Source organism: Melospiza melodia, unplaced genomic scaffold (genome assembly GCF_035770615.1).
Source record: "Melospiza melodia melodia isolate bMelMel2 unplaced genomic scaffold, bMelMel2.pri scaffold_149, whole genome shotgun sequence".
Lineage (NCBI taxonomy): Eukaryota > Metazoa > Chordata > Aves > Passeriformes > Passerellidae > Melospiza > Melospiza melodia.
In genome coordinates, this window is record NW_026948513.1 from 305,071 (window position 1) to 324,272 (window position 19,202).

The 19,202-nt window shown below is 63.4% G+C and overlaps 5 protein-coding genes across 7 annotated transcripts; 2 read left to right on the plus strand and 3 right to left on the minus strand.

Moving 5' to 3' along the window:
* Positions 1–42: 42 nt before the first annotated feature.
* LOC134433240 (synaptonemal complex central element protein 1-like) lies at positions 43–2,750 on the minus strand. 2 transcript variants are annotated; one of them, XM_063182113.1, is made up of 10 exons: positions 2,047–2,750; positions 1,865–1,939; positions 1,527–1,574; positions 1,300–1,354; positions 1,113–1,202; positions 950–1,013; positions 777–843; positions 473–527; positions 297–386; positions 43–137 (listed from the first exon to the last, which is right to left on the minus strand). In XM_063182113.1, the coding sequence occupies exons 1-10, from the start codon at positions 2,297–2,299 to the stop codon at positions 83–85; spliced, it is 852 nt and encodes a 283-aa protein (XP_063038183.1). In that variant the 5' UTR covers positions 2,300–2,750; the 3' UTR covers positions 43–82. The 2 variants fall into 2 exon arrangements, with proteins under 2 accessions (XP_063038183.1, XP_063038182.1); XM_063182112.1 differs by having other exon boundaries at positions 1,300–1,399.
* Positions 2,751–4,361: 1,611 nt separating this feature from the next.
* LOC134433241 (vacuolar fusion protein MON1 homolog B-like) lies at positions 4,362–8,363 on the minus strand. The gene is made up of 5 exons (XM_063182115.1): positions 8,312–8,363; positions 6,821–7,882; positions 5,617–6,433; positions 5,254–5,401; positions 4,362–4,563 (listed from the first exon to the last, which is right to left on the minus strand). The coding sequence occupies exons 2-5, from the start codon at positions 7,767–7,769 to the stop codon at positions 4,381–4,383; spliced, it is 2,097 nt and encodes a 698-aa protein (XP_063038185.1). The 5' UTR covers positions 7,770–7,882; positions 8,312–8,363; the 3' UTR covers positions 4,362–4,380.
* A 710-nt stretch (positions 8,364–9,073) lies between these two features.
* Positions 9,074–10,267, plus strand: LOC134433224 (tyrosine-protein phosphatase non-receptor type 18-like). Its single transcript, XM_063182091.1, has 5 exons — positions 9,074–9,208; positions 9,447–9,502; positions 9,592–9,803; positions 9,880–9,954; positions 10,073–10,267. The coding sequence occupies exons 1-5, from the start codon at positions 9,158–9,160 to the stop codon at positions 10,138–10,140; spliced, it is 462 nt and encodes a 153-aa protein (XP_063038161.1). The 5' UTR covers positions 9,074–9,157; the 3' UTR covers positions 10,141–10,267.
* LOC134433223 (U3 small nucleolar ribonucleoprotein protein IMP4-like) lies at positions 10,221–15,748 on the minus strand. 2 transcript variants are annotated; one of them, XM_063182089.1, is made up of 9 exons: positions 15,623–15,748; positions 15,129–15,237; positions 14,714–14,797; positions 13,925–14,034; positions 11,895–12,027; positions 10,975–11,129; positions 10,705–10,799; positions 10,554–10,624; positions 10,221–10,472 (listed from the first exon to the last, which is right to left on the minus strand). In XM_063182089.1, exons 1-9 carry the CDS (start codon positions 15,623–15,625, stop codon positions 10,360–10,362), a joined length of 873 nt encoding a protein of 290 aa, XP_063038159.1. In that variant the 5' UTR covers positions 15,626–15,748; the 3' UTR covers positions 10,221–10,359. The 2 variants fall into 2 exon arrangements, with proteins under 2 accessions (XP_063038159.1, XP_063038160.1); XM_063182090.1 differs by lacking the exons at positions 15,129–15,237; positions 15,623–15,748 and having other exon boundaries at positions 14,661–14,765.
* A 20-nt stretch (positions 15,749–15,768) lies between these two features.
* Positions 15,769–19,043, plus strand: LOC134433226 (coiled-coil domain-containing protein 115-like). Its single transcript, XM_063182093.1, is given in 8 exon segments — positions 15,769–15,828; positions 15,830–15,929; positions 16,278–16,378; positions 17,311–17,414; positions 17,859–17,947; positions 18,181–18,312; positions 18,539–18,754; positions 18,841–19,043. Coding segments are annotated over 7 exon segments (783 nt in total). The 3' UTR covers positions 18,736–18,754; positions 18,841–19,043.
* Positions 19,044–19,202: the final 159 nt, after the last annotated feature.

Genomic DNA, 19,202 nt, shown 5'->3' on the forward strand with positions numbered 1-19,202 from the left:
CACAGGTGGCCCGCAGGTGACACATGGAGGTGTCACACAGGCGCCACAGGTGTCCCATGGGGTGTGTCCATCTCGTCCCCTGTCACTCTGGGCGAGCCTCCTGGGAGTGCTGCAGCTGCTGCAACTCCTCTGCCAACCTGGGGGCGGGGCCAGAGAAGGGGTGGGGCCAGAGGTGGGCAGGGCCTCTAAAGGCCCAGGTGACAGGGCCACACCTGTCCCAGGTGTCACACACCTGTCCCAGGTGTCACACACCTGTCCCTAAGGTGTCACACACCTGTCCCTAAGGTGTCACACACCTGTCACGGCGTTGCAGGCTCAGCTGCTGCCGGCCCATCTCCACCTCCAGCTGTCGCTCCGCCCACTCCTGCTCCTGCTGAACCAATCGCCTGCAAGAATGGGAGTTAGGGGGTGGGGACAGGCCCGAGTGGGTGGGGTCACCTTTGAGGGGGCGGGGCCAGAGCTGGGCACTCACCAGAGCACAGCTCCCTCTGGGCCCAGCTGCTCCTCGGTATCCATCAAATGGCGCTCTGGGCATGGGGGGACACTGGTCAGCCCAAGGGGACACACCTGGGTTTGGGGGGGCTCAGGTGTCCAGGGGGGTCACTCAGATTCTTGTGGGAGAGGGGCTCAGGAGGTGACTCAGGTGTTGGCACTGAGGTGTCCAAGGGTGACCCTCAGGTGCCCAGAGGTGTCACAGGGGCCATTCAGGTGTCAGAAGGGACATTCAGGTGCTTGAGGGGGGTCCTGGGGGGGCCACTCAGGTGTCAGGGGCTCACCCAAGCTCAGCCACTTCTCCTTCATCTTCTCCAGCTTTGCCAGTTCGGCCTTCAGGTGGGCTGGAGCCTGTGGGGGGACAGGGGGGAGGGTGTGATCCTGGGGTGTGCCAGGGCACCCAGGTGTGTGTGGGACCTCCAGGTGTGTCAGGGACCCCAGCCTGGGGCTCACTCACATGTGTGACACGCAGGTGCTTGAGCTCCTCCCTGATGGCCTCAAGCTGCTGGCAGTACTGCCACCTGAGAGTGAGGGGACACAGGGGGTGACACGGTGGTCACATGACCTGTGTGGGTGACCTGGTGCCAACCCCCAGCCCCACCTGTGTCCCCCAGCCCCACCTCTGTTCCCGGCACAGGTTTTTCAGCTGCTCCCACTGCTGCTTTGTCCCTTCCAGGTCCTGCTGCTGCTCCAGGCAGAGCCCACAGCGCCTGTGGGGGGTCAGGGGGCACCAGGTGTGTTTGGAGGGGGTCAGAGGTCATGTAGGCACAGGTGAGGTTGGGGAGGGTCACAGGTGTCCCTACTCACCTCTGACCTTTGGCATCCACCTCCTTCCCTTGCAGCTGCGCTCTCTGCAGTGACTCTGGGGGGGTGGCAGGGGGGTCCCTCTGTGAGGGGGTCCCACCCCCTGTGGGGGAGCCAGGAGGGGCCACAAGGGTCAGGGGAATCATGGGGGTCAAGGGGGTCAGAGGTTCAGGGGGCATCAGTGGAGGTTTTTGGGGGGCCCCAAAGGCCCCAGGACCCCCCAGGCTCACCCTGCACCTGCTGCCAGGTCCTCTCCAGTGCCTCCTTTTGCTGTTCCACTGTGGGGAGAGGGAAACGAGCTCAGAGGCCTCTGTCCCCACAAACCCCTCAGGGTCCCTACACACCACCCAATGACCCCACAGACCCCTCTCTGCATGTCCCCAGCCCTCTCTGAGTCCCCCTCCAGAACCCCTCTCTGAGTCCCCCTCCAGAACCCCTCTCTGTGTCCCCCTCCAGACCCCTCAGGGACCCCCGAAACCTCTGTGTCCCCCTCCAGACCCCTTGAGGACCTCCTCCAGACCCCTTAGGGATCCCCCAAACCCCTCAGTGTCCCCATCAGGTGACTCACGCTGCTCCAGCTCCTGGCGCAACTCCTCACTGCGGTCTCGTGCCCTCGCCAGCTCCTCTGTTGTGGCCTCACGGACTGTGGGACAGACAGAGGGACAGAGGGGGACATGGCAGGCACATGAGGGAGCACAGGAGGACATGTCGGACATGGGAACATGGGGGAACAGGGGTCCTCACACTCACCCTTCAGGCTGTGCACCTGCCTCAGCAGCCCGTCCAGCTGTCGGGTCCCCCCAGGGGGACCCGAGGGGGGAACTGGGCAGGACACAGGGCCACTGCCTCTCTTGGGGACACCTGAGACTGCCTTGTCCCTGGGGCGGGGGGACACTGGGACACACGGTGGTCTTGGGGGGTCTCGGCCGTAGAGCCCCTCACTGCGTGGGTCTGGGTCCATTACTGCAGCCTGGAGGGACACGGTGGGGACATAGGGGTACATGGGGGATGATGATAGTGGGCTTGTCCCCCCCTGTCACCTTGTCATCCTCTTCATTCCCCTTTTTCCACCCTCAGCCCCACATTTTCTGTCATGTTTCACCATTTCTCCCTCCTTATCTCTTTCCTCCAGGGTTTCTCCCATTCCTGTCACCTGCTTCCTCCAGTTCCCGCTGCCTCTGTCCCTTCCATTTCTGCCCCTCATTTCCCTCTCAGTCCTTTCCCCTCTTGCTCCGTTTTCAGTCACCAACACCCTCTTTTTACACTTTTTTCTCCTGTGTCCTTACACTTTGTCCCTTTTCATTCCCCATTTCCCTTCACCTTCTTTCTGCAGCTTTCTCAGCTCTTCTCCTTCCCATTCTCTCAGGTTTTTCCCCCTTCTTCCCCTCACGTTTTCCTGCTCTTTTCCTCTCACGTTTTCCCATTCTTTTCCCCAGTTTTCCTGCCCTTTTCCCCTCACGTTGTCCTACCTTTTCCCCTCACGTTTTCCTGCTCTTTTCCCCTCACGTTTTCTCACCCTTTTCCCCTCACATTTTCCTGCCCTTTATCCCTCACATTTTCCCGCACTTTTCCTTGGTTTTCCTGCCCTTTTTCCCTCACGTTTTCCTACCTTTTTCCCCTCACGTTTTCTTGCCATTTCCCCCCTCACGTTTTCCCGCCATTTCCCCCCTCACGTTTTCCCGCTCTTTTCCCCTCACGTTTTCCCGCCCTTTTCCCCTCATGTTTTCCTGCCCCTTTCCCCTCACATTTTCTACTTTTTTCCCTAATTTTTCCCACCCTTCCCCCTCATGTTTTCCTGCCTTTCTCCCCTCACATTTTCATGCCATTTCCCTTCTATTTTCCCACTTTTCCCCTCACATTTCCCCACCTTTTTCCTCTCACATTTTTCCACCTTTCCCCTCACATCTTCCCACCATTTTCCATCCACTTTTTGCCCTGATTTTTGTCCCCTTTCCCAGCTGTTTCTGTCCCTTCCTGATGTCATTTTCTGTCCCCTTTTCACCTCCAATCTGTCACTTCTTCCAGCATATCCTCTTCCCTCTTTTCTGCTCCCTTTCCCATCTATTTTTGCTCTCCATTTCTTGTCACCTCTTCCAGCCTTTCCTGTCACATTTTCCCACTAATTTCTGTCCCCTCACCCCTCTCTTTCCTGCTCCATTTTCCCTCTTTTTTGCCTGCTCTTACCCACCTTTCCTTTAAGGTTTTCTCCCCATTTTCCCTCCTGCATTCTCTAATTTTCAGTTCCCTTTTCCCCCTTCTCTGTTGCTGTTCTCATCTCCTCTCCCCCCTTCCTTCATCCCCACACCCCTCAAGCCCTGTCCCTTCATCCCCTCACCCCTCAGAATGTCCTCTGTCCCCTCAGGCCGTGTCCCCCTGTCCCCTCACCCCTCAGGATGTCCCCCATCCCCTCACCCCTCAGGATGTCTCCTCACCCCTTTAGGCCGTGTTCCCCCCATCCCCTCACCCCCCAGGCCATGTCCCCTCATCCCCTCAGGCCATGTCACCCCATCCCCTCACCCCCCAGGCCATGTCCCCCTATCCCCTCACCCCTCAGGCTGTGTCCCCTCACCCCTCAGGCTATGTCCCCCCATCCCCTCACCCGTCAGGTTGTGTTCCCCCGTTCTCTCACCCCTCAGGCTGTGTCCCCCCTGTCCCCTCACTCCTCAGGATGTCCCCTGTCCCCTCAGGCCGTGTCCCCCCTGTCCCCTCACCCCTCAGGATGTCCCCTGTCCCTTCAGGCCATGTGCCCCCATCCCCTCACCCCTCAGGCCGTGTTCCCCTGTCCTCTCACCCCTCAGGCTGTCCCCCCATCCCCTCACCCCTCAGGCTGTGTCCCTGTCCCCTCACCCCTCAGGATGCCCCCTCACCCCTCAGGCCGTGTCCCCTCATCCCCTCAGGCCATGTTCCCCCATCCCTTCACCCGTCAGGTTGTGTTCCCCCATTCTCTCACCCCTCAGGCCGTGTTCCCCCTGTCCCCTCACCCCTCAGGCCGTGTCCCCCTGTCCCCTCACCCCTCAGGCCGTGTCCCCTGGCCCCCCAGTCCCCCCGAAGTCAGGACTCTCCCCGGGGTCTCAGTGTTTATTGTCAGCCCTCGGGCTCGGGCCCCTCGGGGCGCGCGGGCGCGGCACAGAACGGTGCCGGGTAGCGGATGAATAGCCAGTCCTCCTCCTTCTTGAGCCAGCGCAGCAGCTTGGTCAGCACGGCGATGGCGCCCGCCTTCGTCACCAGCGGGCTGAAGCAGCTGTACAGCTCGAACTTGCTGGTCACCTGTGGGAACCCAGGCCTGTCAACTGTGGGATCTATTGATAGTATTGATGGTGTAAATCCTGTTAATTTTGGGATCTACTGATGGCACTGCCAGTGAGCATCCCATTAATTGTGCGATCTACTGATGGCACTGACACTAAACGTCCTGTTAGTTTTGGGATCTATTGATGGTGCTGCCAGTGACCATCCCATTAACTGTGGGATCTATTGATAGCATTGCCAGTGAAAATCCTGTTAACTGTGGGACCTACTGATGGCACTGTCAGTGAGCATCTCTTTAATTGTGGAATCTACTGATGGCACTGACACTGAAAATCCTGTTAACTGTAGGATTTACAGACAATACCACCAGGGAACATCCCATTAACTATGGGATGTACTGATGGCACTGCCAGTGAGCATCCCGTTAACTGTAGGATTTACTGACAACACCGCCAGTGAGAATCCCATTAACTGTGGCACCTACTGATGACACCACACCCCATTAACTGTGGGACTCCCTGATGACACCACATCGCACTAACTGTGGGACCTACTGACAGCACTGACACCGAGCATCTCATTAACTGCAAGATCTACCAACAGCACCACCAGCCAGTGACCCCCACTAACTCTGGCATCTTCTCACAACAGCACAAACAGGTGCTGCTGCCTCTGGGCCCTGCTGAGGGCTCCTTCCCCGCTGCTCACCCAGGCCAGCAGCGTTTCCTTCTCAGCCACGTGGTAGAGCAGGCGCAGGGGCCGGTGCGGGCTGTGCACCCGGCTGTGCAGGTAGTGGTACAGGTCAAAGAGCCGGTGCTGCTCCTCCTCGCTGGTGTAGGGCTCCTCCAGCTCGGGGCTGTGGCCAGTGAGGGAGGGGGGACATGAGCATGAGGTGAAGGTCAGGAACACTCCCACCCCCCAATTCTGGGATGTCCCCTCCATTCCCTCCTCCTTGCTGGGCTCCTCCAGCTCGGAGCTGTGGCCAGTGAGGGAGGGGGGACATGAGCATGAGGTGAAGGTCAGACACACACACCCCCCCAATTTTTGCGTGTCCCCCCCCTGTCCCCGCACCTGGTGAACTGCGGCAGCTGCTGCATCTCCTCCGGCCCCTCCAAGGGTTTGTAGAGAAAGTGCCGGAGCTCGGGGGCGCCGGGCCGGGACGGGCCGTACCCCGCTCCCCCTCGCACGGCCGCCGCCAGCTCGGCCAGCCAGCCCTGCGCCCGCAGCGTGTCCTCCAGCTGCCTCCTGCACGCGGCCGCCGCATAGAACCCCTCTCGCTCCGTGGACAGCAGGATCAGCGTCACACCCTCCTCTTCCTCCTCGCCCAGCCGCGCCGCGTACGCATAGAAATACCCATCGGGGTTGAAACGTGGCAAGCACACGGGGGTCCACACCTCGCCCGCCCCCGCGCCCGCGCCGCCGCCCAGCAGGTTGAGCAGCAGGTGCAGGTCGCTGGCGCAGAGCCGCCCGCCCTCGGCCAGCGCCCGCTGCCGCGCCGCCGTCACCAGGCGGCCCCGGGCGGCCAGCACGGCCAGGGCGGGCGCGGGGCGGGCGGCGGCGGCGGCGCGGCGCAGCGCCCCGGACACGGCGCGGCGGAGCCCCCCGGGCAGGGGCAGGCAGCGAGCGGCCCCCAGCAGCAGCCGCCCGTCGGCCGCGGCCCCGCAGAGCAGCCGGTCCAGCACGGCCTCGGCGCCCGCCAGCAGCCGGCGCAGGTCGAAGCCGCGGCGTCGGGCGAAGACTCGGGCGATGCCCCCGCGGGTCAGCAGCGACAGGATCTGCTCGTGAACGAAGGCCAGCTCCCGCCGCAGCTGCGCCGCCGACTGCCGTGTGCGGGACACCGACACCAGCAGCAGCGGGCCCCGCTGCTCGAACACCAGCGTGCGGTCCTCTGCGGGGGAGAGAGGGGACACGGCGGTCACACGGGGCAGGGGGGACACGGAGGGTACCTGGACAGGTGTGATTTTGGGGTGTGCTGTTTTTGGAGAGTGGCTGTAGCAAGGCAGGGTTTTAGGGTGGTGGGAGGACCCAGGAAGGGCTTTGGGGGAAGAGAGTTTTGGGGGGCTGGTTGTACCTGGGCAGGCTGATTTGGTAGATTCACCTGTACCTGGGAGAGCTGGTTTTGGAGTTGGGATGTTGTGTTTGGAGCAGGGATTGCTGTACCTGGGGGCTGTTTCAGGGCTACCTGGGGACATGGGGCTGGGCAGGTTTGGGGTTACCCACAGGTGAGTCTGTGTAAATTTGGGTGTCCCATGTCCACCCCCCGCTGTCCCCGTACCGGAGCAGATGGCCCGGATGGCGTTGCCGCCGCTCTGGATGAAGGACACGAGGGCCATCATGACACCCATGGTGGCTGCCAGCGCCTCCTCGTTGCCGTGCCGGGAGTAGATCGGCTTCCCCGCCTCGCTGAGCACGAACACGTGTTTGCGCCGCGCCCGCCAGCCCGCGGCCGCCACGTCCTCGTCCGCACCGCGCCGCCCGCCCGGGGCCGATGTGGCCGCTGCTGCCGTCACCGCCGCTGTCACCTCCTCCTCTTCCTCACCGGGGTTACACACTGGGGATGTCACTGCTGCCGTCACCTCCTCCTCTTCCTCCTCATGGTGACACCCTGGGGATGTCACTGCTGCTGTCACCTCCTCCTCTCCCTCCTCATGGTGACACTCTGAGGATGTCACTGCTGCCGTCACCTCTTCCTCACTGGGGTGACACCCTGGGGATGTCACCGCTGTTGTCACCTCCTCTTCATCCCCCACAGGAGGACGTGCTGGTGACATTGCTGCCACGGTCATCTCCTCCTCACTGGGTCGAATGCCCAGGGATGTCACTGCTGCTGTCCCCGCTGTTGTCACCTCCTCCTCCTCACCCCCAAGTGGGGGACACCCCAGGGATGTCCCTGCTATGGTCACCTTCTCCTCCTCACCAGGATGACAGCCCTGGGACATTGTGGCTGCTTCTGCTGTCACTGCTGCCACCACATCCTCATCCCTGCCACACGGCTCTCCTTGGGATGTCATGGCCACTGCCACCTCCTCCTCACTGGGGTGGCACCTCAGGGACACTGTGGCTGTCACCACTGCTGCCACCTCCTTGTCTTCCTCCTCCTCATTCCCAGCAGGGTGATACACGGATGATGTCATGGCCGCCGCTGCTGTCACATCTTCCTCCTCATCGTCCCCGCTGTGGTGACAGCTCGGGGACGCCGTGTCCACTGTCCGGGCTGGCTCCATCTCTGCCTCACCTGTGACCAGCAGGGGGCGCCGGGGCGGTGCCTGCACACCTGGACAGCCCCACCCTGCCCCACCCTGCCCACACCAAGGGTGGGGTCAGGGCTCCTGGGCACCTGTGGGGGAGGTGGGGTGGGGTCACTGGGGGCGTGGCTCCACAGACCACACCCCACCCCTTATCCACACCTTGTGGCCACACCTCCAGCCCCACCCAGTCCTGGTGGTCTTTGCATAGGCCACGCCCATTGGTATCAAGCCACGCCCCCACAGAGCCTCGCTCCGGAACACCCCACACGTGCCACCCAGGCCACGCCCCTAAAACTAAACCACGCCCACACCGGCGTTAAGCCCCGCCCCAAAGAACTTTAGCCCCGCCCCGGGAGCCCCGGGCAACCCCGCCCCCTCACAAAGCCCCGCCTTTCGGCGAGATCGCCCCCGGGCCGCCCCCTCCCCACTCGGCCCCGCCCCCGCTCAGGCCCCGCCCCCAGCCGTGCCCACCCCCGCTGGCCCCGCCCCCGCGCTGTCCCCGCCCCGCGCGCGCTCACCGGCCGCGCTCCCGCTCCCGCCGCCACCGCCGCTTCCGGGGCTGCCGCGCCGCGCGCCCCGTGACGTCACCGCGCCGCCGCATCCACCAATCACCGCGCGGCGCGGGGGAAGGGGGCGCGGCCGCCGCGCGCCGACCAATCAGCGGGCGCGGGGCGGGGCCTAAAGAGTGACGTCTCTTTTGGCGGGTTCTCCCGCTCCGCCCCCTTCCCTCATGACTCCCCGTGACGTCACACGGCGGCGGGGCCAGAACGGAGCCTCGTGCCGAGGGGCGGGACCAGAGCGATCCCTATAGCGGCTATAGGTGCCTGGCCCCGCCCCCCAGGGCCATAGGGGACCCCTCAATGTGTGGGGCACCCCTGTGACCCCCCCCGGCACGGCCCCATCGCGGCTTCTGCGCGGCCCGGGTGAGCCCCAGGAGCCACAGACACACGAGGGAGATTCTAGGGCACCCCAAAAACTCTATAGGAATCCCCCAAGAGCTCTAAGGCACCCCAAAAATTCTATAGGAACCGCCGAAGAGCTTCAGGGGACCCATGCAGGGACTGTAGGGTCCATTAGGACACCCAAAATCTCTACAGAGGCTCTGGAGGGTCTATAGAGCCCCCCCAGACTTGCTGTAGGGGCAGGAGGGACCCCAAGGAGCCCTAAAGAGCCCCCAGACAGCCCCTGCAGTGTCCATAGGGTCCCCCAGGAGCCCCCCCAAAGCCCCACAGGGAATTCCCAGCGCAGCTTTAGGGTCCAGCCCAGGGGCGGGGCTCCACCCAGGGGCGGGGCTCGGGGGGCACTGAAAACCCCCCAGGTCCCCTCAGTGCCCCACACACCTGAGACACCCCCCCGAGACCCCCATGGCACCTCCACCGCCCCCCGGCCACCTCAGCCTGGCCCGCGGGGTTCAGGTGAGGGGGGACCCCGGTTCTGGGGGGAGCTCGGGGGGCCGCGAGCATCCGGGGCGGGGTGGGCGCCCGAGGGCGGCCGCGGCACTTCCTGCCCCCGGAAAGGGGAAGTGAAAGAAGGGACCCGGACGGTCGAGGGGGGACCCCAAGAGCTCGGGGAGCCCTGAGAGCTTGGGGGGACGCGGGAGTTCCGGCCGCCCCCGTTTGGGGGGCTGCAGGTGACCCCCCCGTGCTTCCCCAGCCCCCCCTGTACCAGGACGCCGTGGCCCGCCGGGCTCTGCGGCCCGCGCTGCTCAGGTGAGTGCTCGCAGCGGGGACAGGTGACAGGGACAGCGGGGACAGGTGACCCGGACAGGTGTCCCCTCCCTCCCCTGCCCTCCATCCAGGAGCGTTTCGGTGCCGGCCGAGCCCCCCGCGCCCCCCGCCATGGACGTCACCTACGCCGTGGTCAACAAGCCCCGCCGGGGGGGCGGGGCCGCAGGGAGAGGCCCCTCCCCTCTGGGAAGAGACCACGCCCCCTTCGCACGAGACTCCGCCCCCTCGGGCACGTGCTCGCTGCCGGGCAGCCCCGTGCGCCGCCCCTCCCCCAGCCCGGCAGGTGAGTTGGGGGGGGGGTCGGGGGGGTTTGGGGGGCTCAAGGATCGATAATTCTGACCCTGGTGCCCCCCCCCCAGGCTCCCCCAGACCCTCGGATGGCGCCTATGAGGTTGTGACCCCCCCTGTGGACACCGGCAGTGGCCCCTGCCTGGGTGAGCATAGGGGGGTCTTGGGGGGGGGGGGTCTCGGTCTCTGGGAAGGGTTTGGGGGGGTTTAGGGGGGACATCAATGTCCAGCCCCCCATCACTGACCCCCTGCTCCTCCCCTCAGGGTTTAACTTCCGCATTGGGAAGCCCAAGGGCCCGCGGGACCCCCCGGCCGAGTGGTCCCGGGTGTGAGGGGGGTCCGGATCCCTGGGCTCCCCCCCACCAGAGAAGGGGCCGCAGCAGAACCCGGCTGATCCTTACAGAACCCAATATAAACAAAAATGATTTATTATCACAAATAAAAACTGATTGTGAGAAACCCAGCCGTGTCTGGGCCAGTCCAGAGGGGAGTCGGCTGCCGAGGTGCTCTCAGGTGTGCAGGTGGGGCGCACCCGGGGGGTCCTGGGGGGCTCAGGTGGCGCTGAGCAGGCGGCGCTTGGGGGCCGTGGCCGTGTACGGGTGCCAGCGCCACTCCACGTCGGCCGCGTCCCCCTGCTCCAGGGTGCCCAGGCGGATCAGGTAGGCTGGGGGGGACACGAGGAGGGGTTGGTGGGACATTTGGGGACACATGGGGGCATTTTTTGGGGACAGCAGGGGACACTCACGCCTCAGCTGGAAGCGGGGTCCCACCTCCTCCAGCTCCACCGTCCGCCCCCGGCGCCGGTACACGTGGTTCCTGTGGGGTTGCGGGGGGGTCAGAGGGGTTTGGGGGAGGGGGGGTCTGTCCGTGTCCCTGTGTCCCCACGTGTCACCCACCGCACTAAAATGACGTCATCCTCGTTGGCGAAGGTCACCACGCGGCGGCTGTCGGGACGGGGGACGGGGAACAGGTGCTTCAGGATGGTCCCGACCTAGAGGGGACAGGGATGGGGACAGGGATGGGGACAGGGATGGGGTCACCCCACCCCTGAGACCTCCCGTGCTCCTCCCCAGTTGTCCCCATTTCTGCCCTTGGTACCCCCCATATCCCCTCGCATCCCCCCAGGTGTGTGTCCCCCTTTCCCCCTCCTGTCCCCCTGGCCGTACCCTTTTTCCCAGCGTGGAATCCAGGCGCAGCAGCAGCAGGTGGGGGGCGGCCAGCGGGGCCCCCCCGAGCCCCCCGACCTCCTGGCGCAACACGGCCCCGCTCAGGGTGAAGTGGGCAGTGGGGCCGTGGGGCAGGTGGGACACGGTCAGCCCGTCTGGGGGGGTGGAGCTTGATTAGGACACACCCCCAAACAGGCCACACCCCATTGAAATTAGCCCCACCCACTCCCCTTGTCCCTCAGATTAGCCCCACCCACTCCCTTGTCCCTCAGGTTTTAGCTTTGATATTTTTAAGGCTTTAGGTTTTGTATTTTTCAGAGTTTGCGCTGTTTTAGGGTGTGGGTCTGAGCTTCATATTAAGTATTGGTGAGCTCTGCACAGACTAGGACATAAAACAATTCCTTCTCTAGCTGGGGAGCAAGGATAAATGATCCAGGCACAAGAACATAAACGATTTGGAGTGAAAAAAAAAAAAAAGAAAGAAACATCGAACTCCATAACCTAAAGCTGTAATTGGACAATTAACTCCGACATACAAATGGAGCAGAACTTATGAAAATGAGAGACCCCGTGACCAGTCGTCCATTTTGTTTCACCTTGGGTTCATTTAGTGACCATTTTGGGTCATCTTGGGTACATTTTGTGACCATTTGGTTCCATCTTGGGTACATTTTGTGACCTTTTGGATTCATCTTGGGTTCATTCTGTGACCATTTTGGTTCACGTTGGGCGCAGCCCCGGCTGGGCTCTTGTGCTGCCCAAGGTGGAGCCATTGAGAACACCTTTTTAATAAATCCCCACTTTCTCAATTAACTCTGCCTATCTCTATTCTATCTCAGCTTTCCCAAGGCACCCCCTCAGTCCCTCCCCTCCCCTCAGAGACCCCCAAAGGTGCCCCCAGCCCCACGTTTGGCACTGACCAGGCCGCCCGCGGGTCTCGTGCAGCACCAGCAGGTCGGTGACGCCCGCAGCCCGGCACGCCGCCACCAGAGCGCCCAGCTCGGCACGGCCCCGGTTCATGCGGCGAGCCCCGGGCAGCAGCAGGCACAGCTCCTGGGGACAAGGACATGGGGACACCGGGGAGGGGTCAGGGACAGCCCTGCCACGCCCTGTTTGCGTCACCCCTTCACCCAGCGTGCCCCCGCTTGGGCCACTACAGCGTCAACAGGTGCCCCAAATCACCTCCCCTATGTGCACAAAATTGCCTCCCGTGTCCCCAAACCACCCTCCCTGTGTCCCCCAAATTGCCTCCCCTGTGTCCCCAAATCACCTCCCTTGTATCCCCTAAATCCCCCCCCCAAATAATTTCTCCCTTGTGTCCCCCAAACTGCCTCCCCTGTGTCCCCAAACCACCCTCATGTGTCCCCCAAATCACCTCCCCCCTGTCCACCAAACCACCGCCCGTGTCTCCCAAATTACCTCCTCCATGTCCCCGAAGTCACCCCTGTGTGTCCCCCAAATCACCCCTGTGTGTCCCCCAAATCACCCCCGTGTCCCCTAAATTATCCCCTACCATGTCCCCCAAATCACCCCCTTGTGTCCCCCAAACCACCCCCCTGTGTCCCCCAAATCACCTCCCCTCATGTCCCCCAAATCACCCGCCTTGTGTCCTCCAAATTACCTCCCTTGTATCCCCCAAATCATCCCCGACCTGTGTCCCCAAAATCACCCCCACCACGCCCACCAAATCATCCCATGTCCCCCAAATTGCCTCTCCCATGTCACCCAAGTCACCTCCCCCGTGTCCACCAAACCACCTCCCTTGTGTCCCCCAAATTGCCTCCCCTGTGTCCCCAAACCACCCTCCTTATGGCCCCCAAATCATCCCCCAAATCACTCCACTGTGTCCCCCAAATTCCCTCCCCTGTGTCCCCAAATCACCTCCCTTGTATCCCCTAAATCCCCACCATGTTCCCCAAATCACCTCCCTTGTGTCCTTCAAATGACCCCCCTTGTGTCCCCAAATCACCCCCCCGTCCCCCAAATCACCCCCTTGTGTCCCCACAACCCCTCCTGTGTCCCCCAAGTCACCCCCCACCCCGTGTGCTCCAAATTACGTCTCCCATGCCCCCAAATCACCCCCCTTGTCCCCCCCCAAATCACGTCCTCCATGTCACCCTCCATGTCCCCTAAGTCACCCCCCATGTCCCCCAAATCACCCCTTCCATGTCCCCAATTCTGTGACCTCCCCTGTCCCCCCAGCACACGGTGACAATGGCACACCCATCCTGTGGCTCCGCCCCTTCACCATTTGAGGATTACAATGAGCCACACCCACTTTCAGGCCACACCCACAGACTCCTCCCACTCCCATCAGTTTCATTGCCCAGCATTGGCTCAGCCCCCCCAAAGGGGCGGGGCCAAGCAAGCCCCGCTCATTCCCAAGCCACACCCACCCTTGTTCGAGGCCACACCCCCATGGGAGCAGCCACAGGGGGTGGGGTCAGAGTGCTAAGACTGGGCCACACCCACCTGAGAGCCCCACCCAGCTTTAGCCACACCCACCCAGACCACACCCACCTGAAAGCCCCACCCAGCTTTAGCCACACCCACCCAGACCACACCCACCTCAGAGCCCCACCCAGCTTTAGCCACACCCACCCAGACCACACCCACTCACAGCCCCACCCAGCTTTAGCCACACCCACCCAGACCACACCCACTCACAGCCCCACCCAGCTTTAGCCACACCCACCCAGACCACACCCACCTCAGAGCCCCACCCAGCTTTAGCCACACCCACCCAGACCACACCCACCTCAGAGCCCCACCCAGCTTTAGCCACACCCACCCAGACCACACCCACCTCAGAGCCCCACCCAGCTTTAGCCACACCCCAAACATCATACCAACTCTAGAGCCCCACCCATCTTGGGCCACACCCTAACCCAGCCACACCCATCCAGAGCCACACCCACCCCAGACCACACCCACATATGGCCACGCCCACCTTGGCAAAGAGCCGTAGGCGGGCGCTGGGGTCACGTGATGTCGTCACCATCACCTTGGGGGGCTCCAGCCCCGCCCACCTGTACTCGTCATCCTGACTGTCACCTGTCTCTGGGGGCGGGGCTTTTGTCAGACCACGCCCCCTGCACTCCCAGCCCCGCCCACTGCAGCCACACCCACCCCAGGGTCATTGGGGTCAACCCAGTGATGGTTCTGAGGGGATTTTGGGGGTTTAATTCCTATTTTTGGGGTTTAACTCCCATTTTGGGGAATTCACGGCTCACTGTAGGGAGAACAAGGCCCACATTTAGGGTGCACCCCAGACTATGGGTGTTGGTGCAACCCCAAACTTATTCTGGGGTGAATTTAATCTTATTTGGGGAATTTTAAAACCCAGAGAATTTGGGGAAATTCCTGAAACTGGAGGCAGGTTTTTTTAAAGTCTTTTTTGGGGCTGGCTCCCTCCTGTCCCTGGATTCCCTTTTCATTATTTAAGAGTCTTACCCGTCCCCGACCCCTGGGTTTGGAAATTCCAACCTCTCCCAGTTTGAGGGTCCCTTTCCCCACCTTTCCTCCTGATTTGGGTGTCCCTCTCACCACCCTCCCCCCCGATTTGGGGGTCCCTCTCCCCACCCTCTCCCTCTGGTTCAGAGGTCTCTCTCCCCCGATTTAGGGTTCCCTCTACCCTGATTTTGGGGTCCCTCCCACCCCAATTTGGGGGTGGTCCCTCTCCTCACCCTCCCACCCCGATTTGGGGGTCTCTCTCCCCCGATGTGGGGGTCCCTCTCACCCCCCGGTGCCTGGAAGTCGAACTCGAGCTCCTTCTGCAGGGCCAGCGCCTCGCGCCGCAGCTCCGTGGGCAGCAGCCGATTCTCTGGGGGGTGAGGAGAGAAACGGAGGGGCTTAGACAGGACCCCCAACCCTCCCCGATGCAATACCCCAGCCCCAAATACACCCCTGGGCCCGCAGCACCCCCATCTCATCTCTTTAACACCCCCAAACATCCCCCAACCCCTTTAAACTCCTCTCGACCCCCCAAATTCTCCTCAACTCCTCCAAATCCACTTTGCCGCCCCCAACCCCCTTTTCACACACCCGGAATCTCTTCTAACACCCCTTAACTCCTCCCAAAGCCCCCCAAATTTCTCCCAGACCCTTTTTTCCCCCTCTAAGCCCCTCTTTCCCCCCTCCCCGTGCTCCGGTACCATCCAGCGCCCGCTTCAGGCTCTCCCTGCGCTCCCGCTGCCGCTGCTGCTGCTGCTCCTTGGCCCGGCGCTGCAGGTACTCCCGGCGCTCCCGGGCCTGGCGACGCAGCTGCGACACGGGGACAGACACGGGGACACAATCAGGTGACACCGGTGGCACACTCAGGTGACACACGGGGGGATGAGGGGGAGCCCAGTGAGGGGGACATGGAGGGATGAGAGGATGGGGGGCGCTGAGGGGGCGGCATGGAGGAATGGGGGACAGCGGGGACATCAGGGGACAGCGGGGACATCGAGGGACAGCGGACACACAGTGAGGGACGCGTGAGGGGGGATATGGGCAGGCTGGGCAGGGGGGAGGGCCCGCTGTGGGGGCATGGAAATGAGAGGATGGGGGACACGGAGGGGAAGTTTGGGACGTCATGTGGGACACGAGAGGGACGGGGGGACACGGAGGGGACACGGGACCACCGACCCAACCCCCGGCCCCTCACCATGGTCGCGACTGCTCCGCTCCGCGCTGCTCCTCACACGCCGACACTTCCCAGCACTGCCGCCTCTCATTGGCCGAGCGCACGCGGACCAATGGAATCGCGCGGTGCTGCCGGAAAGGGGAGGAAACGCTGCGCCCTCACTCAAGATGGCGGCCGGGCCGGCGTCACTCCGCTGAGCTGCCGGCCCTCATGCCGGCCCCGCCCCCCGTGCTGCTGCGTGCGCTGATTGGTCGAGAGGTGCCGGGGCGGGCTGCGATTGGACGAGGCGGGGCCGGGCCTGAGGCCGCGGTGAGGGCGGCGATGGACGGTGAGGGAGGGCCGGGGCCTCCGGGGGTCCCGGGGGTGTTTTTAGAGCTCTCCGGGGATTTTGGGGGGCTTCCAGAAGACCGGGAACGTTTTGGGGTCGTTTTGGGGATCTCAGGAGCCCGAGGGTTTTTTGAGCGCGTTTCCGGGGGTGCTTTGATGGAGTCTCTGAGAGCCCGGAGGTGTCTGGGGGGACCCCGGGACACGGGTGACACCGTGGGGACACAGGTGACACCGTGGGGACACGGGGCCGCTCCCTGGGCGGGAGGGGCGGTTTTGGTGGGTCTGGGGGAGCCCCTGGGGTCCCCCCGGGTGTTGTTTGGGGTCCTGAGCCGTGTCCCCCCCACCCCAGGGTCGCTGTCGCTGTCCCTGGACGAGGCCGCGCTGGAGGTGATGGAGGCGCTGGAGCTGCTGCAGCAGCGGCGGGAGCAGCTGGAGCAGCACCTGCGGCAGGTGAGGGGACACAATGGGGACAGTGGTGACACAGAGGGGACACAATGGGGGCACAAAGGGGACACGCCACTCCTCGTGGGGACACCTGTGAGGAGGTGCCACTTACCACAAGGACACACCTGGTGGGTGTCACCCGCTACAGGGATGTGCCAACCCCATGGGGACACAGCTGGGGACTGTCCCCTGTTGTGGGGATGTGGCTGAGGACACACCAACCATCATGGGACATGCTGGGGGGATGTGCCACCCACTGTGGGGACACAAAGGGACACGACATAGTGTCCCTTGTGTCCCCACAGGTGACTGTCCCTAATGCCGTGTCCCTGTGGCCCCAGAGTTGGTGTCCCTCTGTCCCCTTCAATGTCCCCCTGTGTCCCTGCAGGGGTGGCTGTCCCCGTGCTGTGTCCCCAATGTCCCCGATGTCCCCGCAGGGGTGGCTGTGTCCCCACTGTCCCCACAGAGGTGGCTGTCCCTGTGCTGTGTCCCCGATGTCCCCGCAGGGGTGGCTGTCCCTGTGCTGTGTCCCCAATGTCCCCGATGTCCCCGCAGGGGTGGCTGTGTCCCCACTGTCCCCACAGAGGTGGCTGTCCCTGTGCTGTGTCCCCGATGTCCCCGCAGGGGTGGCTGTCCCTGTGCTGTGTCCCCAATGTCCCCGATGTCCCCGCAGGGGTGGCTGTGTCCCCACTGTCCCCACAGAGGTGGCTGTCCCTGTGCTGTGTCCCCAATGTCCCCACAGAGGTGGCTGTCCCTGTGCTGTGTCCCCAATGTCCCCGCAGGGGTGGCTGTCCCCGTGCTGTGTCCCCACTGTCCCCGATGTCCCCACAGGGGTGGCTGTGTCCCCAATGTCCCCACAGGGGTGGCTGTCCCTGTGCTGTGTCCCCAATGTCCCCACAGGGGTGGCTGTGTCCCCACTGTCCCCAATGTCCCCACAGGGGTGGCTGTCCCTTGCTCAGGCCCGTTACTCCCTGGGATGTCACCGTGTCTCGTCCCTGCAGTACGGGGCCACCATGGTGCCACGGGTCCGTGTGTGCCACAGGTGGGGGACAGGGACACTGGGGACACTGGGGACACTCAATGGGGGGTGGCAGGGACACAGGAAAGGACATGAGAACATTTGGGACACACTGAGGGGGGTGGCAGGGACGCTGGGGGGGACACTGGGACATTGGGGACATTCATTGGGGTGACAGGGACACTGGAGAGGACACTGGGGACACTCAGTGGGGGCAGCAGGGACACTTTGGGGGGGACATGAGAACATTGGGGACACACTGAGGGGGGTGGCAGTGACACAGGGAGGGACATGGGGATGGGGACATCAGGGACCCAACCTCAGTTTGGGGAGGTGACACAGGGGTGACATCAATGTCCCCAATGTGGGGGGAGGTTTAGGAGTTCTGGGGGCTGCTGGGACGTCCCTGTGGTGGCCAAGTGACACCAGGGCACGGTGGTGACGCTGTCCCCACTGTGTCACCCTCAGGCAGGACCCCGAGGGACGCCCCCACTTTGAGGAGGTGCCCGGAACAGGGGGGGACCCCGAGGACCCCGGCCCCCAGCAGGGGGGGGGGTGACGGTGAGGAGGGGTTGGGGTCCCTTGGGGGGGTGTGGGGGTCCCCAAGAGGTCCTCAGTGCATGTTGGGGACAGACTGGGGGGTCTGGGGATGTCACCTATGGGTGCTGGGGGGGCAAGGGAGGAACTGGGGGGGAATTTGGGGTGCTGGGGGGTTCTAAAGGGGTCCTTTGGATGTTTGGGGGTCCCTCAGTTGTTTTTTGGGGGGAGTCTCTGACGTTTCTCTCTCCCCCAGGGCTGCGGCAGCGCCGGGGAGCCCCTGAAAAAGGGGGGACCCCCAGCCGGCCCCCCCCAGACCCCCTGGGCTGGTTTGGGGTCCTGGTGCCCCCCAGTCTGCGGCAGGCCCAGGGAAGCTTCCAGAAGGGTGAGGAACTGGGGGGACTGGGAGGAACTGGGGGGGACTGGGAAGGAACTTGGGGGGTCCCCAAAAACATGGGGGGTCCCCAAAAACCACCAAATGTCCCCAAACCCAGAGGGGCCCAAGAATGGGGGGAAAACCCCAAATCTGGGGTGTCCCCAAACCTGGGGAGGGCCTAAAGGTCGTGGCCCCCATGACCCCCTCGGTCCCCCCCGTGTCCCCCTGTCCCCAGGGGTGACGCTGGCCGTGGAGGTGGCCGAGCTCCAGGCCACCATGGAGGCTGCGGCCGCCCGGTACCGGCAGCTCCTGCGGCAGAAATGTCACCTGGATGGGGACAATGGGGACAGCGGGGACAGCCAGAGCTCCACGGGAACCCCTGGGGACAGCGAGGACACCGAGGGTGACACAGCGACCTCAGTGACTGCGTGACACGAGGACACGTCTGCAGGTGCCACACGGGGACGCACGGGAGCGCAGGTGACACTGTGAGCCACAGGGACACAGGTGACACAGGGCTGTGCTGACCTTTCACAGGTGACACAGCTGACACCGGTGACACTGAGGACAGCAGCACCAAGTCCCCAAGGCCTGTGGGTGACACTGAGGTGACACCGAGCCCCACACGTGACTGAGGGGGGTTCCCCCATGTCCCCACCCCAATAAAGCCACCCTGGTGCCACCACAGGGTCATTTGTCACCAGTGTCTGGTGCCAGCTCTGTCAGTGCCACCAATGCCATCATGGAGTAATTTGTCACTGCTGTCACATGCTGGCCATGCCAGTGGCAGTGTTCAGTTGTCACTGCTGTCACATGCCAGCCACAGGAGTGCCACCGTAGGGTCAATTGTCACCGCTGTCACATGCCAGCCACAGGAGTGCCACCATAGGGTCAATTGT

Excerpts from the sequence above, each read along its gene's own strand:
- LOC134433240 (XM_063182112.1), bottom strand. The coding sequence starts at position 2,299 with ATGTACCCCTATGTCCCCACCGTGTCCCTCCAGGCTGCAGTAATGGAC. Across the intron at positions 1,014-1,112 it reads AACCTGTGCCGGGAACAGAG|GTGGCAGTACTGCCAGCAGC; the intron begins GTGGGGCTGGGG and ends CCTCACTCTCAG. Across the intron at positions 528-776 it reads GGAGAAGTGGCTGAGCTTGG|AGCGCCATTTGATGGATACC; the intron begins GTGAGCCCCTGA and ends CCCCATGCCCAG.
- LOC134433241 (XM_063182115.1), bottom strand. The coding sequence starts at position 7,769 with ATGGAGCCAGCCCGGACAGTGGACACGGCGTCCCCGAGCTGTCACCAC. Across the intron at positions 6,434-6,820 it reads CATCCGGGCCATCTGCTCCG|AGGACCGCACGCTGGTGTTC; the intron begins GTACGGGGACAG and ends TCTCCCCCGCAG. Across the intron at positions 4,564-5,253 it reads AGGAAACGCTGCTGGCCTGG|GTGACCAGCAAGTTCGAGCT; the intron begins GTGAGCAGCGGG and ends GGGTTCCCACAG.
- LOC134433224 (XM_063182091.1), top strand. The coding sequence starts at position 9,158 with ATGGCACCTCCACCGCCCCCCGGCCACCTCAGCCTGGCCCGCGGGGTT. Across the intron at positions 9,209-9,446 it reads GCCTGGCCCGCGGGGTTCAG|CCCCCCCTGTACCAGGACGC; the intron begins GTGAGGGGGGAC and ends GTGCTTCCCCAG. Across the intron at positions 9,804-9,879 it reads CCCCTCCCCCAGCCCGGCAG|GCTCCCCCAGACCCTCGGAT; the intron begins GTGAGTTGGGGG and ends CCCCCCCCCCAG.
- LOC134433223 (XM_063182089.1), bottom strand. Across the intron at positions 12,028-13,924 it reads GCCTACGGCTCTTTGCCAAG|GAGCTGTGCCTGCTGCTGCC; the intron begins GTGGGCGTGGCC and ends CCTTGTCCCCAG. Across the intron at positions 10,473-10,553 it reads ACCCCGCTTCCAGCTGAGGC|CCTACCTGATCCGCCTGGGC; the intron begins GTGAGTGTCCCC and ends TGTCCCCCCCAG.